The following is a 19,027-nucleotide window of genomic DNA, read 5'->3' as shown; positions in this document are numbered from 1 at the left end:
TCGGCAGATTCATAGAGTAAGTAGCCGGAGTGCGATTTCAATAAATTCTTCAGCAGTTTTAATGAAGTCCAAAAAGTGGTTTTACTTATGCTAAGGAAAATTACACAAAGTTGCATGCTTACAACAGGTCGGAGGAAACTGATTTCCCGAACCCCGATGGATGGCTTCCCCCGTCGACCAGAGAAGCGATGTGCCCAAATGCATCCCAACAATATTTAGCAGCAGGAGCGCAGCCATCGCCGACATCGTTTATCCTTGTGCCGCCTTGGCCTTGTTTTTCACCTTTTTGATTTTCTTCAACCCGTCCATGCTGGATTTTAGCACCTTGGAGTAAGATTCCATAAATTTCGCTACTTCGTCGTGCCGGACGACGGTGGACAGCTTTTTCGAGCGGGATCGGGCCCTAATCAAACACTGGTACTCGGCGGGTTTCGGCAGCGGCGGTTTGCCTTCTCGGGGCTTCGGTCGATCGTGGCCATCGTCTGGAAGAAGGTAGAACGTTTTTTTTTGTGAACTGGTCAATCGTAATTTATTATTAACTTTAAAATCTGAGACAAAAATCTTTACACGCGAATGTTTCTAATTGGGGTAAGTTGTAAAAAAAACCATAAGTTTTTACCTCGTTTTCAAAATGAAGTTCGATCAATTAAAACAAAATAAATTCAGTTGAATACAAGTGGAAATCATATCATTCCATAGATGGAAAACTCATTTATGAAATAGCAACTAGAAACGCGCATCAGTTATAGACAAACGGCTTAGAATTGCAATTTTGTGAAATGAAAAAAAAAACTAGTTTTGTGGACAAATGTACATATTTTGGACATCCATAATCCATTTTAGTGTATTCGAAGCTTTATTTTCAATTTATGCTGATCAATGGAGCCAAATGAAAATCTTATCTTCCGATTGGTTTATGCATCAGTGAAAAGATTCCTGCGTTGTAAATCCACAATTTCTGCATAAACTTATTGTGTAAGTTGTGAGATTTTTAATGGTGATATATGTTATACGCATTGTAACGCTTGCCTTCTTAAATAAACTTATTATTGGTGAAACATCGCCCATTTTTTTCTTCTTTATTAAAGATATCTTTCGTGCTTTCAGCTCGTGGCTGGTTCACCTCTGGTGCTATCCTCGTCCATCTCTTCGATGCCCTCGTCGTCTTTTGTCAGCATTTTGACGTTTTTCTGGGTCAGCTTCCACTAATTTTGGTGGATTTTCTTGGAATTTCTCGCAGGTGAACCATATTTGGACGACGGATTATACAGATTCATGCATTCTCCTTATGCATGACCGCCATTTGCTTCTCGAATGTCTTCTGGCTAGCCTTCATTCGATCTATCTGCAACTTCTGATTCTGAGGCATTTTGGCTTGCTTCAAAGCTGCATATGATAAAATCAATCAAGACTAACTATGGCAATTAATGCACAAACATGGATTTCCGAATAAACTGCCACGGCTGGTCCAGGAGCGTTCACGAGCAATAGAATACGGCAAAGAGATGGTATTTTTTGTCATCATATTTAACATCGACACGAGTTGAACACTTTTGACGAAGTCCATTCAGCTGACTGGCTTTGTAGATGACATCGTATATGTCACGTAACTTTGAAAAAATGGAGGAAGTCTATAGTTTGCAGCTAGTATTATGTATTATGTTTATTTCTACGATAGCCTGTTAGTTATTACTTTATCTCAGGTCAAGGAGAATTAAAACTAGGAAAAGTTACATTTTATTTGATAACAAGACATAAACACATAGACATAGAAGAAGATTAATTAAACACTGATAAATACTACACTAGTGTTTTAACAAAACGTTTAAACGTTGACAGAGTTGGTTTCAGTTTGGAGTCGATTGGTAATCCATTCCAGCAGGTTGAACCATACAGTACACTTTTTCCATTGGATGTTGTGTGCCTAGGAATAATAAAGCAGCGGGTTCGCTGTTGCTGTCCTCGTTGAAGATGTTGTTGAATGTAGTCAGGTAGGTCTCCGCTGTAGGCTTGTCTCATGTAGCAGCAGATACGTAGCTTGTAGTTTGATGGTAAATCTACTCCAAGAATCGAGTTTCGAACGATTACAGTAGTATCTCGACGACGAAGATTGTAGACGAAACGCACAGCAGACTTGAAACATCGATGTAGCTGGTTTTTGAGTGCTACTGAGAGCCCAGAGTAGTACACTACATCGCCATACATAAAAATAGGCATTATCACCGCCTGCACCAGCTTTCGACGTGTAGGCAAGGAAAGAACAGGGGCAAAGCGACGAAATGTACGTAGAATGTTGTAAGTCTTTCGAACAACTTCGTTCACCTGGCATGTCTGTGGTACTCCGGATTAAGGACCGGCTTGTAGTTCACTTTACACTAGTTTTACGGATTCACTTAGGAATATACAAACACGTCTTACTCTTCCAGATGCACAATTTATTCTCCCTCCTAAAGTCATGGCCTACTACTACAAACTAAAAGTACTGCTTAGCACATCTTCCTTTTTCTAAAATATGATATGAATAATAAATTTGATTTTATTGAATGATAATTATAGGCTTCCGCAGCTTCGTCAATTTACATTTCAATACCAGATGTGGGTATTCCACATTCCTCAGGTGCGAATCCTGCAAATGCTTCTTCGATTTCCTCAGTGTTACTAGTTGCTATACTTCCCGATTCATCAGGATTGTTCACTGCTTCCCATGGTACTTTCTTAAGATGAGCCACGTTTCTTTCGTAGGTTCTTCCAGAATCTTGATCTTCAATCGTAACTTTAGGACCCACACGGTCTACTACAGTATACTTTGTTTTCTTGAACTTCGTCGACAGTTTGTTCCTTGGGGTTAGATCTTCCATGAGTACTGTGTCCCCTTGCGTAATGTCTGACTGCTTCGCATGACGTCTTCTATCTTCTCTGTCTTTCCCTTTTTGTTTATTCAAAAAATCTTCATCTCGATAATCGGAAGAAGGAGGTACCGTTTCAATGTCTTCGATAGCGGGTAATTTAGACCTTGTTGTTCTACCATAGCACAATTCCGTCGGCGTCTTCCCTGTTGTGGAATGGGGAGTTGTGTAATACATAATCAAGTAATCTTTTAAATCTTTCTTCCAGTCTCTACCAAGCCCATGACTGATTTGCAACCTCTTCAAAAGCGATCGGTTCTGGCGTTCAACCAACCCGTTCTCCTGGGGCCAGTATGGAGCAGAATGATTAAGAATAATACCGTGTATCTTACTGTACTCTTCAATTTCTTTTCCAATGAATTGCTTGGCGTTGTCAAGAGTAATGGTTCTAGGATACCCTAAGCGAGTGAAAATTTTACTTAGGCGATCAACAGTTTCATTAGCAGTTATGCGAGTCATAATTTCGACCTCTTTGTACCGACTGAAGTAATCTATAACGACCAATAAGTATTCGCCAGAGGGGAGGGGTCCCATGAAGTCGATAGCGATGTCAACCCAGGGCTTTGATGGAAGTTGTCTTCGACACATTGGGACTGGCCGGCTTGGGAGTCCAACCAGTTGACATCCTTCGCATGCTGCACAACATTCCCTGGTCTCTCGATCCATTGATGGCCACCAAGTTCGATCCCGCAAGCGTCTCTTCATGACTGACTCACCCGGATGACCTTCGTGCGCAAGTTGTAGCATACGTTGTCGTAACTTTTGCTGGCATAGCATATTATACGAGGGTTATTGTTATCGTTGTTCACAAATTGTATTAAGACAGCACCCAATGCAACAGGAGAGGCATCTGCTACAATTCTTGTACGCAAGGAATTGTCGAAAAAAGACAACGTATCAGCACAGAGAAACAGACGTCTTACTTGGAACAAAATGCAATCAAAATCATTGTTGCGGAAACATTGCCGCCCAATGCTAAAATCACTGTGTGTGGCCAAGCGGCAACCAGATGGCGGTAGTGAGCAAACGTCAAACACAAGCGAAACCGATGGAAGCGCCATCGGTGGCCAATTGACCAGCTACAAAAATTTAAATCAATCGTTAAAAAGGTGATGTATGGAACATGTGTTAAGTGAGACGTCTGTTTGTCTGTGGTATCAGCATTCGCTATCATTTGCTTCAATTTTTCAAAACTTTGTTGGTGTTCCTTTCCCCAAATAAACCTTTTGGAATTACATATAAGTTCTCTCAAGGGTGCAGTAATCGTTGCTAAATCCGGGATAAATTTTCCGACGTATGTTACAAGACCTAAAAAACTTCTAACTTCGTCAGAAGAACGAGGTTCACGAAATTTCTGTAGCGCTTGTACTTTTTCCTCTGTAGGCCGAATTCCGTCCGAAGAGAGAATATGTCCCAAAAACTCTAACTGTATTGCTTTGAAGATGCATTTCGCTTGGTTAAGAAGTATATTACGGTCTTTTAGAGCTGAAAGAACTTTGTTTAAAGCATTATCATGCTCTTCCTCCGTTTCTCCGAATACTACGACATCGTCAATATAACTGATTACGTTGTCGCAGTCAGCAAGAATCTGTTCCCTAACTTTCTGAAACATTTCGGGGGCACATGAAACGCCAAACATCAGCCTTTAGTATCTATATAATCCCTTATGGCAAATGAAAGTTGAAATAGATCGAGATTCTTCATCTAATTCAATCTGTATTTTAGTAGGATTTGTATTATTAATTTTAATATATTTCTCAGAATTATTTTTTTCATCTTAGATTTACCTGATGGAACGCGTCTATAATATCCAGACGACTGAAGAACTTAGCCGACTTGAGGCGTGGGAGAAAACTCTCGAAAGTTGGCATCATATGACATTCTCTTATGATGGCCTGATTAGCGCGTCGCATGTCGACACACAAACGAAGGTCTCCATTATCTTTGACAATAATTACCAATGGAGAAACCCATGCTGCTGTTCCTGAAATAGGTTCAATAATATCAGAAACTAGCAGTTGCTCCAATTTCTCTTCAATTCGGGTGAGGACTGCGATTGGCGGACGTCTAACTCGTTGAGCAACACGAGGCAAATCACTATTGACTGGAATTTTCAACCGAACGTTCTTCATCTTGGGAAAAGGCCTTCCAGCTACAGGCACAATTTCGTTGATCGATGTGTCCACAGCATTCAGCCCAATTTCAACACCCCCAAGCGCTTCGCAGTATCTTTCCCCAATAATGATTGCGACCCTCCTTCGATGACATAAAAAATGGCTGTTTCTTGCTTCCGATTTCCTCCATCGCCAACAGTGATCACTGATTCAAAAACATGCGACACGACCAGGGATGCCAGAGGATATTTTCAAATGTCTTCACAGCCGAGTAAAAATGTCTTCAAATGTCTTCAATATCAAAATTATGATTATCATAGTGAAAAAATTTCAAAATCCAATAGGCTTATAATTTCAATCATCTCCTTGTTTATCGTTTATTTTTTACACTCAAATTGTTAGAATTCAAAAGAATATTTTTTATTCTTCATGAGTAAGGGCAATCATTTTCCCTTGGATTATTTTCAATGAGTCTCTAAATATAATTCCAACGGACTTTTCTAACTGAATTTCTTTGTGGAAGTCTTCTGAATTCATTTTTAAAGAATTGCCTATAGGGATTCGGAATATATATATACCTGAAGAAGCTTCCACAAGATTTTCTGACGAAACTTCAGGATAAATTTCAAATGAATTTTTAGGAGGAATTGTTGAAAAGATTTTCTGAAGGAACTTTCAGATAAATTTCTGGAGGAACTTCCAGGTGAAATGCTTATGAAACTTCCGGAGGAATTACAGGAGGAATTCCTGAGGGGTTTTCTGAAGGATTTTCCTGAAGAATTCCTGGAGGGTTTTCCTGAGCAATTTCTGAAAGAGTTTGCAATGAAGTTCCTGAAGAAACTTCCGAAGGAACTTCTGGATAACTTTTTGGAGGAACTTCCTGAGGTATTGCTGCAGGAATTTCCGAAAGAATTCCTGGAGGAAATATAAGAGCAATTCCAGAGCATAATTCCACAGGTATTATTGGAGAATCTTTCGGCAACATTCTTGGAGCGTCATCAAGAGGAATTCCTGGAGAAACTTCCGAAGGATTCTTGGAGGAAATTCCGAACGAATGCCTGCAGGAGTTTCGAGAGGAATTCCTGGAAGAACTATTGGAGAAAGTCGTGAAAGAAACAAACTAAGGAATTTCTGGAGGACTTTCCGATGGAAATATTGAAGGATCCTACGGAGAAATTTCTGGACGAGCTTATGGAGGAGCTCCTAGAAGTACTTCCAAGGAAATTCTGGAGAAATTTTCTGAAAAATCTCTGTGGGAATTGCTGGACGAATTCCTGGAGGAACTTCAAGAGGAATTTCAAAAAGAATTCCAGAATGGATTTACTGGTGAAATTCATGGAGGAATTTCCAGTTAAAATGCTGGAAGAATGCCCAAAGATATTTCTAGAAAGATTCCCAAAGGAATTCAAGGAAGAATTCATAAGAAAGTGTAACGAGTTTCTACTGAGTCTTTAATAAAATCTCTGGCGGATTTGTTTATGAGATTCTTCTATTTTTTTAAATGATTTTTTTAAAACAATTTCAATTTGTTGTCGACATTCGTAAGAATTTTCTATGGAAACTTAACGAAAATTTTCTGAGAAAATTGAAAATAATTTCCTTTGGAAATTTAGAACTTTCCGTAAAAATGTGGTACATGGAAATTCCGAAGAGACATCCCTAAAATTTCAAATACAAATCCGGAGTACATCGCACGAAAATTCAAGACAAATTTCTTGTGAAAAGGAAAATGAATAGTTTGTGGGAGTTCAGATGAATTTCCCACAAGAACTTAGAAATTTGTTTGTGGAAATAAAGATGAATTTCCCGTTTCAATTTTGGGGGAACCCCTTTATTTGCCCATACTGAAATTGTTATAAATTTCCAAGATAATTTTAGAAGAATTTTCAATTTCAATTCTCTTGATTTTTCATGAAAAATTTCTCAGAATTTTTATGGTAATTTCTCCCTTTTTCACACGAATTAATTTTTTAAAACGAATTTTCACTGAAAATAATTTCTAAAATCCACGGAAAATTTATCGAGTTCTTCAGAATTTATTCTCATTCTCGACGGGTATTCTGGAAATACCGAAAAGATCAGATGAATTATAAAGAAATTTTAAAAAAATGGTTCTAGCCAAAATAGTCATAATAGAATTCTGTTTTTCTTGCCGTTTGAAATAAATTAGATCGGTCATTGCGTTCTGATACAATGATCGATATACCTTTTAACCAGACACTTCGAAAACGCCATGCTACCAAGGAAAATTTAAACGAATGCTGCCATCAGAATTTTTAACCAGCACATAACTAAAAATGTACGTTTGACGTCTAAAATGTATTGCAATTAACAACCTTATCAACCGCCTAGTAAAAATGTGTTTTACGTTAGAAATTTAAAGCCCGAAACATTAGTCTATTATGTATAACTTTTGTAATATTAATATTGTCTTCAAGTATCTTTAAATAAGAAGGTAAGTCTTCAAATATTTTGAAAAGTCTTCAAAATGTCTTCATGAAATAAATGTCTTCACAGAGATTCAAATGTCTTCAAATTGAAGACATGTCTTCAAATCTGGCATCCCTGGACACGACCAACGGCTTCGCATCTCGACCATAACCTCGCAACACGGTATTCGGGACCTTGCTTGGTTGCCAGCATTGGACACCTTGCGCTAGCATGCTTTTCCAAGTAGTGTCATCTATAATATTCTTGCAGCTGCCAGAATCAATCAGCATTTGAATTAGAACTTTGCGACTTTTCCCGATCCTCTCCATTTGAGGAGATAATCGCTCTCACGTTGTCCAGTTTTGGCCTTTTCCTAGTTGAGAATGAAGAATTTTCATCATTTTTGCGTTTTGTCACAGATCGACAGACGCGCGTAAAGTGACCGAACTTGCTGCATTTCTCACATTGTTTGCTACGTGCTGGACACTGACGATCATTTCCATAATGAGTCTTTTGTCCACATCTGTAGCAAGAACCGCTTCCGAATTTGCTATTACCACTCAAACGATTCACGCTACCTTTCGAATCTTCCATTCCATTTCCAGCAATTACCTGTACCTGGTGCCTGGTGCTTTATAGATTCGAATGAGTTAACCATGCGTGTTACTTGTGGTAATGTCAGTGCTTCTTCGTGTAAAAGTTTTTCCCTCAACTCGGCAGGAGCATAATAGATTATTTTGTCTATGATTCTGAAATCTCGGCTCTCTTCTGCAGTTTTGCCAAAATCACATTTCTTCGCTTGTTCGGTACATTGCATCAAACATTTCGTCAATGGCTCACGTAATACATCCGAGTCAGCTCGCAAAATTAATTTCTTTCGAAAGAATCGTGCTGCTTTGGACTGAAATGATCGTCCAATTTGTCGATTGCTGTTTTGTAGGGATCAGTTAGCAATATCTTCTTGAACACCTGCACCCTCTTCGAAAAGAACAGATCTTGAAGTTCCAGACCACCTTTAGCCAATAGAAAGTTTCTCAATTTTGTAGCGTTTTCAACTTCACTGACAGCAGCGATCACTTCGAAGTTTCTTTTCCACTACAGCTATACTTTACAAATCTGCGTTTCGGGAAGGTGGTTGAATTTGAATAGACAGATGTTCCAATTTTCCATTCTTAGTAGGCATTGACTTTGACGACAGCTGAAAACAAATTTTCGAGTACCCACGTGGGCATCGTTACCATGGTAACGTTATAACAAATTCACACATGCTTTTTTTTATCTTACTATATGCTCCGGATTAAACAGATTTTCGATTTTATTATTTTTTTAGAGACCCTTGGCCTTTTCGTGTTGTCTTTCAGCGGATTAGCTTTTTCTGCTTCATGCAGCGGCTGCACGCCTCGTTTCCTCGCCTAAATTTCTTGAAAAGCGGCTTGACGCCTGTCCATGCTCTACGGCAGCGAAAGAATCTGTTTCTGCTTATTAACAGCGGCTTTTGCCTGTTTCTGCGTAGCTGCAGCGGCTTCTTGCCTGATGGTAAATTAGATTTTTCAAAATGTTTCCTTAATATGTATGTTTGATTTCAGGCTAAACTTTTTTTCTTTTTACTTACAAACTATGGTTCCACGTTCCACCCAATCGTCGCCAGATGTGGTACTCCGGATTAAGGACCGGCTTGTAGTTCACTTTACACTAGTTTTACGGATTCACTTAGGAATATACAAACACGTCTTACTCTTCCAGATGCACAATTTATTCTCCCTCCTAAAGTCATGGCCTACTACTACAAACTAAAAGTACTGCTTAGCACAATGTCCATGACAGATTGCGATCAAGTTTCAGGCCGATATTGGCATTATGTTCCACTATTCCCGCTTTAGTAAAGATGATAGCTTGCGTCTTTTTTGGGTTAGGGACCAACTTGTTTGCTTCTGCCCAGCGTACCACTGAATTTAGATCTTCATTGATGCATTGTATGAGTCTGTCAATATCGGACGAAGGACCCGAGACATAGATTTGTAGATCATCTGCATACAAGTGGTAGCTGCATTTCAGGGTTGCTGGCAAACTGTTTATATACAGGCTGAAAAACAGTGCGCTGAGGCAAGATCCTTGTGGGGTTCTATCTGGAACGCTTCGTTCAGCTGACATACCTCCAGCCATACGAACTGATTGTGTTCTTTGAATAAGAAACGATGCCACCAGATCACAGGCCCCTCGCGAAAAATGGAACTCGTTGCGCAACTTAGACATTAGAATCTTGTGGTCGACACAGTTGAATGCGAGTGAAAAATCTATCAAAACCATGACAGTACAAAAATTATTGTCAAGCTTACTGTACACATCATGAACGATCTTGGTAAGGGCCGTAGTCGTACTATATCCTTTCCTGTATCCGGATTGATGTTTGGCTAGTAACGATAAATTTGGGTGGTCAAGATGCTCGGTGATTTGAGAAAGTAGTATTTTCTCAAGTATCTTTGAGATTGATGGTAGTACACTGATTGGTCTGAAATCTTTAGGCAGGGTGGGGTTTGACTGTTTCGGGATGGGAGTGATAAACGCTTTTTTCCAGTTCCTAGGAAATTGTCTAGTTTCAATTATTGAGTTGAACAGGTGGCAAAGATGTGGCAAAATGAAAGGACATAGCAGCTTTACAAACAAGATGGGAATCTCATCTGCTCCGGCGGCGTTGGTTTCGATTTCATACAGTTTTCGGCATATTTCCTCACTTGTTGTTCGACGAAAACTGAACTCTACAGCACCATGGTCGATCACTGAACGGTGATGTGGTTCTGTAACCATAACGGTATTGTTTGCATGTTGCAGTTGACGATGACCATCGCTGAAAAAAACATTCAGCGCTTCAACATCTGGAGCTTCTTCTGGAAGGTTCTTCTTCTCATTATTATAAACACCTTCCCTTCTTAAATTGCACCACAACTTTTTTGCTGGTAAGGAATGGTCGAAGTGCTGTTCGGCATAGCGTTTTTTTGCGGTCATGATTAGAGAATTAGCTCTGTCACGTTTACGCAGGTAGTCTATCCATTGATTGTCTCCTCTTGTTCTGTTCGGGTTTCGAGAATAAAGGGCGAAAGCCATGTCTCTTATTGCGATAGCTTGCTTAATGTTCTCTGATATCCACGGCGTCCGTTTATCTCGGACAACGATACTGCGCTCGGGAGCATGACGCTCAATCAAATCATGGAGTTCGGAAGTAAGTACGTCAACCTTCGCTGATATACCTTCGGTCATGAAGAAGTCCTGAAAATCCTTGGCTTGAAAGTCAGCTTGAAGTCGTATGGGATCAATAGCACGAAAATTTCGAACGTTTATCCTTTGTTGTATCGGCCTAGGAAGTCTAATACGTGCTAGCAAATAGACTATTTCATGATCAGAAATAGTATTACCTGTACTGGTCTTCGATTTAATCACCGAGAAGGGAGAATCCGTGATTAGTAGATCGATGGTTGATACGGTGTTTTTAGTGATGCGTGTTGGACCAGTTGGGAGAACAGTTAGGTTGAACGTCGTATTTATGCAATGTAAGGCTATGAGGTTTGCCGAAGGTTGGTTTGGTATTCGAAACGAAGGCCGATTGGAATTGTCGCGTCAAATGATGATTTGAGTATTGGTGTGGTTTTAATACCCTTTCTCACGTACAAGCCTACTCCACCACATGATTTCGAACCGCGTCCTCTTTTGTTCGACAGCGAATGTCTGGCAAAATTGTATGCAGGTATACGAACGCTAGTCGTACGTCCTATACTTTGGAATCGGAAAGACGCTCAGATCGAATAAAGTTCCGTATCCAACTGACTATCTATAAAATGCTCATTAGACCGGTAGTCCTCTACGGACACCAAGACCTGGACAATGCGCTTTTAGAGTATTTCAAAGAAAAGTGCAGTGTACCATCTACGGTGGAGTGCAATAGAGATAGTGCATGGGAGAACGATCCATAGTTTATACCGCAAAAAATTGCAGTATGCCTGGCACGTAGCCAGGCTGTTAGACAATAACTTCGTTAAAATGGTTCTCTCCGGACTGAATTGAAACGAATTTTACCAATCTCATGGTAATAACAGGTGGATTATTCCATCGAGTGGAACCGATTCAGAATAGAGAACCTTACTAAGAAACCATAAAAGACTTACATCGCTTGATCGTCACTGTGAAGGAGGAGTCGCTCCGGGCCGACTGTGAAAGCAGTGTTAGTTGTGTCAGGAACTGAAATCCGTGAGAAAAATAGCTTAAAGCATTCCATTTTGCCAACCAATTCGACTTTCACTCAAAACTTACCTCCTCGTTGCTGAGTAGGACCATTTTGATGTGGCTAGTTTTGTGTAATGTCGCGTCCGCTCCGCCAAAAGAATACTGTCGTTTGCAGTATAATCCGCTGTATCGGCCCACAAGCGAGGCCTGGGCAAAACCAGTAATAAACTTTCGCGAAAATTATTCACGTAGCGGTGGAAAACGCGACCCGGAGATCGATTTTGTGTTATTTTCCTTGATGGTGAGCGACCTGACAGTTTTGAGTTTACGTGTCAGAAACTGTCATCGCTGTCATCAGATTTCGATCAGCGCATTTGACGTTCACGGTGGGTTTGAGAATTAAAATTACCAAGGCATTTATTTTTGCGCTACTTTTTCTCACGTTCTCACGTTAGACGTTGCGTCTAAAAAAAAAACAAACAATTCGAAAAACAAACGACGAAAAAGCAAGCAAAAAGCAGCAACAGTTTTCTTGATTTCTCTGCATAAATTTATCTTTAAATATCAAAGATGAGTAACAGTAAGTAATTATGAATATTAAAATTGATGTATTTTATTGAAATCAAATATCAGCAGACAAGCTGGAAGATGGCACAGCAGATTTAGCCGAAGATCGACCAGACACGCCGGAAGATGAACCGGCTCAGGAAGATGATCGCCCCAGACAGGAACAGGACTTGCCGCTGGTCAAGATGGAGGACGTAATCACGATCGATCCGGAGGCGACTGATGTGGATCTGAATCATGGTCGTATCGGTCGGATAGAGAACCTGGAACCGCTGGTGAAGCTGGAAAGGTTAGTCCCATCAATTTGATAGGCGATACATTTTTTTTGTAAACAGTCTTGTTTTCTCATTATTAGATTATATCTACGATGGAATTTGATTAAGAAAATTGAAAATCTCGACCATTTGACTGTGCTTCAGGAGTTGGAATTATACGACAATCAGATTACGAAATTGGAGAATCTGGACAACTTGGTCAATTTGGAGTGAGTATTCATACAACTGGAAAATTTCAATCCGACAGAGTTATTTTTTCTGATCTTCAGGATATTGGATGTTAGTTTCAATCGTATTCATAAGATTGAGAACTTGGAGAGTTTAGTAAAGCTACATAAACTATATCTGTGCGCTAATAAGATCTCAATAATTGAAAATGTTGGACATTTGACCAACCTGACTATGCTGGAATTGGGCGATAATAAATTACGGGTACGTTAACTACTTACGAGTAATGCGCCTTAATACTCATTTTCCAAACTTAACACTGTTTTATTTTAGAAAATCCAACACCTAGACTCGTTGACCAATTTGACGCAGCTGTACTTGGGCAAAAATAAAATCACCAAGATCGAGAACCTGGACAAGCTTGTCAATCTGGAGTGCCTCAGCTTGCAGAACAACCGGATTGTGAAGATCGAAAATCTCGACAAGCTGGTTAATCTGACAGAACTGTACCTGTCCGAGAACGGAATCGAAAAGATCGAAAGTCTGGAGAACAACAAACAGCTCGATACACTAGATCTGGCCAAGAATCGCATAAAGAGCATTGAAAATGTTGGTCATTTGGAGTGTCTGGAGGAATTTTGGGTGAGTATACTTATTGATGAAATATTTATTTTCATGTTGAGTACAAAATATGCAATTTCCTTTGTACAATCAAAATCATATAAGGAAACAATTCGAACCTATCGGATTCGTTCTAAATATTTGGCTATCTGTAAACAAGATTAAGACCAAATATTATAATGTAAAATTATTATTAGATTTGCAGTTTACGAGACAAGCCAGCCTTGAGCTAAAAATCTCTCTAAAAAAATTATAAAAAAAAGATTTTCAGTCCTAGACTGGCTCATCTTTATGTAACGAAAAATAATCTTCTATGTAAATTTGTATATTTTTCTAGATGAACGACAATTCCGTTTCGGACTGGAATTGCGTAAGTGTACTGGCAGCCAACAAAAAATTGGCAACCGTGTACTTGGAACGGAATCCTATTGCTTCCGACAGTACGTACCGTAATAAATTAAAGTTAGCTATTCCGTGGTTGACAAAAATCGATGCCACATTGTGCCGTTAAGGATCATAACAGTGCCAGAATAACATTGGGAGCAGGGACCAAAGTGTACAGGACCATGCCGCTTGGGTTTATTCGATGGGAAGTACTGGATGTTAGTAATAATTCTTAACACCTAATCATTGCCACAGTTGTAACTTCATGAACACATTTAATAAAATTTCGTAATGTTTCCATTGTAAGCGATTTAAACTTTATTTCGATGACTTACTGAACCTTTCACATGTAGCACATTATATTCACAAATCAAGTTTTAAACATCGTAGGGGAACTGATCTGTTGACGATAGGCAATGAGAAGTCTCAATTTTGTGAATCGATTTTTTTAAGAGGATTACAAAATTCCTAAGGCAGAATAGAATGTGTTAGTCAGTCATTTTAGGTTATTTTTATAATGGAAAGTACTTACTATAGTATCTTTCTCACTACTATTTGGCTATCAATCAACAATTTAGTTTTTAAGACACTAGTCTGTATCGCGTGTAGGAGCCTTATTAAAGTCACAATTAGTTATTTTATTCTTGTTGCATGTTTTACTTACCGTGAATTACAGGTACTATTTCAACGTGGTTCTTAGGCTCTTTGGAATGAAACTATTCTGCATGCTTTAGGATACAATTTAGTTTAAGTTAGGTAATTGAGTTCATTGTTTTCTTACCACTCAAAGTAGATAATAACAAATTTAGGTAGGTAAGTAGATAATAACGAATTTAGCATAAATTTAACTTTAAGTAGGAGTAACAAATTTTTAGGAAACAATTCGACCAGCTTCATTATTGTTCTTCTATGTTGTTGACAGTTATTGCCCGGTGTACAATCCCTTCTATCGGTCGCAGGTGTGGCAGAGGTTAACGTGAAGTGAAGTGAAGTCTACAGGGGTGTATTCAACATTCCCCTCTTCAATGCACCGAAGATCCGTCTGAGCTGCATTTCTGCCAACGGCAACGTCTAGTACTGCTAGCTTAACCGCTGGGCGTTCATATATCCCAGTAACCGTCTGCACCGTTGCCCATCTGACTTGACCGTCTGGTGCTTCCTTGGTGGAGATTACTCGTCCTCTAGGCCAGCAATTTCGGGGCAACCTTTCGTCGATAATTACCACGATATCGTTGATGTTGATCGGCTTCACCTTCGAAAACCACTTTGCTCTGCGAGTCAAAGAAGGAAGGTAGTCGTGTAGCCACTGTTTCCAGAACTGGTTTGCCATGGCCTGTGAGAGACGCCAATTCAGTTTCAACGAAGTAGAATCGTTTTCGAGGCAGGACCACGAAAGTAGCCCGTTAGAGGTTCCAATTAAAAAATGGTTCGGAGTCAACACTGGAGATTGATCATCATCCAGAGAAATTTCGGTGAGAGGTCAAGAGTTTGCGATGAATTCTACTTCTACTAGCATACTTTTGAGCGTTTCATCGGTTGGCAAGTGATTTGACCGTAGTTTGTCAAGGTTCTGTTTTACCGTACGAATGAGCCTTTCCCACGCTCCGCCCATATGAGGAGACAACGGGGGAATGAAGTTCCACGTTGTCCTGGGTGTGACAAATTCCGATGTAATCTGTGCGAATGCGGCCTTTAGTTCTTTATTGGCTGTCACGAAATTTGTTCCTCTGTCGTTGTATATTGCGACTGGGATTCCCCTCCTAGCAATAACGTTGCGAAGAGCCATGATACAAGAGTCAGCTGTGAGTGAATGTGCAACTTCTAAATGGATAGCGCGCGTGGTCAAGCAGGTGACTAGGACGCCCAGCGTTTTTCCACTCTTCGGCTAACTGATACCGTAATTGGGCCGAAGTAATCCACCCCCATGTGACTGAACGGTCGACTGTATGCTGCAAGGCGCGCCGGTGGTAGGTCACTCATCAGTGGTGGTTGTGGACGAGCTCGAAGATTTTTGCAGACTTGGCAGCTATTTCGTACCGATTTATAGATAGCCTTTAGATGAGGGATATAATAGTGTTATTTTAGCTCGTTAATGATGGTCTGGTGATTCTGATGCAGGAATTTTTGGTGGATATCTTGCACGATGAGTTTGGTAATGCTGTGTTCCCGGGGCAATATTACGGGATTAGCGACACTGCTATCGATGAATCGACATTCGTTGGTTCGTCCTCGTATCCTTAGTGTAGTATACTAAGAATGAGAGATAAACTTATAAACTTTAAGGCTTAGACAATAAGAGATGAAATAAACTTCACTTAATATCAGTACCCGAAAGTATCAACAAGTGTTTTACTACCGGTGCTACAATTGGCGACGAGGACGAAAAACGGCGAAGGAAATTTTGGGGACAGCGGAAAACTAGCGGAGTTTCAGAAAACTACAACAGGAAGCGAACCTGGGAACAACATATACGGAAGACAAAATGGCAACGGTAAATATTCTAATGAAATTGGCTTTGATTTTCTTTACTGAGTGAAATGTATGAAAATGTTATATTGAAGAAGACTGCGGTAAAGGGAAATTTATTTCCAGTCTGCCCAGAAAACCTCAGACATAGAGAAGTATGTTCTAGTCTGTCTGAGTAAGAACCAAGGACAAAGAGAATCGAAAATTTCTAGCCTGTCCATGGAAAATCCTGATTCACAGGGAGATTTAAGGAAATCCAGTCTGATCAGGTAGGCAAAGGGAAATCGTTTCCAGTCTGCCTCAGAGAAAAAAAAAATTTGAAAAAAAGCAATTTTTTCAACCAAAAGTTTAATTGTAGCTATGGCATTTTGATCGTTGCTATGCAACCGATGGGCAATTCACCTCAGTAATAAAAAAAAAAAAATCATCAGCCAAATGAACATTTGTACAATATAACCATTTTTTTCAGTTCAATTTCTCGATAACTCCATTCGTTGAAAATGATGTTGGCCCGACAAGCTCACGTTGGGACATGTGGAAGGATCAATTCAGTGCGTATCTCGCACTGAAGAACGTATGTGATCACGAGGAAATGTTCCGAGCTTTAATGTGCTTCGGAGGGCCAGACGTACGGAAAATTGCTCAAAATGTTTCTCTACCGGACGGTAACATAATGGACAATCGGTATCGATTAGCAATGGACGCTTTGGACGGCTATTACGCTCCTCGTATGTCTCTGCGGTATGAGCGATTTAAATTTAGGCAAATGAAATTTGACCCGCATGAAAAGCTAGACCATTTCGTCATCCGTCTGCGATCTCAAGCAGCACTATGCAATTTTGATGAGCAACTTGAGCAAATGTTAATGGACCAAATTGTTTTCGCTACGCAAAATGACGATAAATTGCGTGCGAAATATCTCGAAGTAGACGTCTGTCTGGATGATATGCTGAAAATTGGTAGAACTCACTATTCAGTGAAAGCTCAGGTTCAAGAGCTCCGTGGAAAAACCGACGACGTTGGAGATTTGAATGTTATGGATACTGCCAATCAAACTGCAGACAAACAGGTGAGGACATGTTTCAGATGCCTTGGAAATCATTTCGCCAAAGATCCAGGATGCCCAGCACGTTCATCGCGGTGCAATAAGTGCAAGTCAAAGGGACATTTCGCTCGGTGTTGTGATCGCTTTCAGAAATTTTTCAAACAACGACCAAGATTTACCAACACAAGAAAACAAGAAACTGGTGAAAATATTCGTCGTTTTGACAAGAAACCTAAGTTTATTCACGAGATCGAAGACGTTACAAAGCCAGTTGAAATTCGAGAATTGTTTCATCTAAATGGTAAACGGTTGATTCAAGCCACCGTAGGTGGCGCTGCCCTTCAGTTCGTCGTTGACACAGGTGCTGACGAAGATGTTCTGAGTGAAGCTGATTGGAACACCTTGAAACAAGTTGGTTTCGAAGCGTTTGGAGCTCGACGTGGAAGTAACAAGGTTTTCAACGCGTATGGATCGAACAAACCGCTACAAGTGCTAGGAGAAGTTGATGTGAAAATTCAAATAGATGGAAGTTCCTGTTATACTACATTCTATGTCATCAAGGGTGGCAAATGTTCTTTGCTATCGGGCAGCAGCGCGGAAAAGCTTGGTGTGGTAAAATTTCTCAGAACATTGTCCGCTGATACTTTACCTGTAATTAAAGGTGAGTAATCTTTTAAACATATAACGTGTGTATGAAGACAGTGCGTTCAAATAAATACTGTAAATCCAGATTTTTGCGCATCAATCAAAATTGATAGAGCAGTACCGCCTGTCCAACAGTCCTATCGTCGGATTCCAGTTTCTTTAGAAGAGTTAGCTCTTTTGAAACTTAAGGAGTTAGAAAAGCAGGACGTAATCGAACGTGTGCAGGGTGCATCTGAATGGGTTTCCCCAATGATAGTGAAAAGGAAAAGTGCGAATGAAGTAAGAATTATTATTGATTTGCGAGAAGCCAACAAAGCGATTATTAGGAGATTCATCCGCTTCCAACTATGGAACAAATGGTTTGCCGATTGCGTGGAAGTAAAGTTTTCACTAAATTGGACATAAAGCAAGCATTCCACCAACTCACATTGCGGGAAGACTGCCGATATATAACGACATTCATCTCTCCTTTGGGTTTGATGAGATATAAGCGTTTAGTTTTCGGTTTATCAGCAGCTCCTGAGCTTTTTCAAAAATATATGGAAGCAATATTGGGCGATTTACCATGGATTCTTGTGTACATTGATGATATTTTGATCCATGCTCCAGATATTGTAACATTAAAAGTATTACATTCATTTATGAAATAATCAATCATACTGAAAATTTTAACATATATTCTTTTAGATACGAACACAGATCGTTAAAAATCGCTTAGCTGAGAAAAACATAATGTTGAATGAATCTAAAACTATAGAATGTGTAACACAGATAGACTTCCTTGGCTATAATCTATCGGCAGAAGGTATACAGGTTTCCAACGAAAAGTTACAAACTATCAAGAATTTTAGACAACCACGATCTGCAGAAGAAATACGCAGTTTCCTCGGATTGGTGACATTTGTTAATCGTCACATTCCCAATATGTCTTCTATCGCGAACCCTTTAGTAGCTTTAACAAAGAAAGGTACAACTTTCATTTGGAACGACAAACATCAAAAAGCTTTTGATCTATTGAAAAGTAGTTTGCTTAAAGAGGAGACTTTAGCTTATTTCAACCCAGATTTGGAGACATTTGTAGTCGCAGATGCAAGTCCAGTTGGATTGGGCGCGGTCTTGTTTCAGCAAGCAGCTTCTGGTGAATATAAAATCATTAGTTACGCTTCGAAAACGTTATCTGATGTTGAAAAA

General features: G+C 39.7%; 3 protein-coding genes across 4 annotated transcripts; 2 read left to right on the top strand and 1 right to left on the bottom strand.

The window, feature by feature from the left end:
* Positions 1-32: 32 nt before the first annotated feature.
* LOC134212527 (signal recognition particle 14 kDa protein) lies at positions 33-11,968 on the bottom strand. The gene is made up of 3 exons (XM_062690487.1): positions 11,753-11,968; positions 11,608-11,680; positions 33-482 (listed from the first exon to the last, which is right to left on the bottom strand). The coding sequence occupies exons 1-3, from the start codon at positions 11,774-11,776 to the stop codon at positions 250-252; spliced, it is 330 nt and encodes a 109-aa protein (XP_062546471.1). The 5' UTR covers positions 11,777-11,968; the 3' UTR covers positions 33-249.
* Positions 11,969-12,086: 118 nt separating this feature from the next.
* LOC134212525 (protein phosphatase 1 regulatory subunit 7) lies at positions 12,087-13,986 on the top strand. 2 transcript variants are annotated; one of them, XM_062690482.1, is made up of 6 exons: positions 12,087-12,245; positions 12,299-12,521; positions 12,588-12,716; positions 12,777-12,939; positions 13,009-13,317; positions 13,634-13,986. In XM_062690482.1, exons 1-6 carry the CDS (start codon positions 12,236-12,238, stop codon positions 13,805-13,807), a joined length of 1,008 nt encoding a protein of 335 aa, XP_062546466.1. In that variant the 5' UTR covers positions 12,087-12,235; the 3' UTR covers positions 13,808-13,986. The 2 variants fall into 2 exon arrangements, with proteins under 2 accessions (XP_062546466.1, XP_062546467.1); XM_062690483.1 differs by having other exon boundaries at positions 12,088-12,245; positions 12,302-12,521.
* A 2,006-nt stretch (positions 13,987-15,992) lies between these two features.
* Positions 15,993-18,241, top strand: LOC134209837 (uncharacterized). The gene is made up of 3 exons (XM_062685860.1): positions 15,993-16,171; positions 16,616-17,852; positions 17,922-18,241. The coding sequence occupies exons 1-3, from the start codon at positions 16,163-16,165 to the stop codon at positions 18,239-18,241; spliced, it is 1,566 nt and encodes a 521-aa protein (XP_062541844.1). The 5' UTR covers positions 15,993-16,162.
* Positions 18,242-19,027: the final 786 nt, after the last annotated feature.

Source organism: Armigeres subalbatus, chromosome 2 (assembly GCF_024139115.2).
Source record: "Armigeres subalbatus isolate Guangzhou_Male chromosome 2, GZ_Asu_2, whole genome shotgun sequence".
Lineage (NCBI taxonomy): Eukaryota > Metazoa > Arthropoda > Insecta > Diptera > Culicidae > Armigeres > Armigeres subalbatus.
Note: the sequence above shows the minus strand (reverse complement) of the source record. Positions and strands in the feature narration are given on the sequence as shown.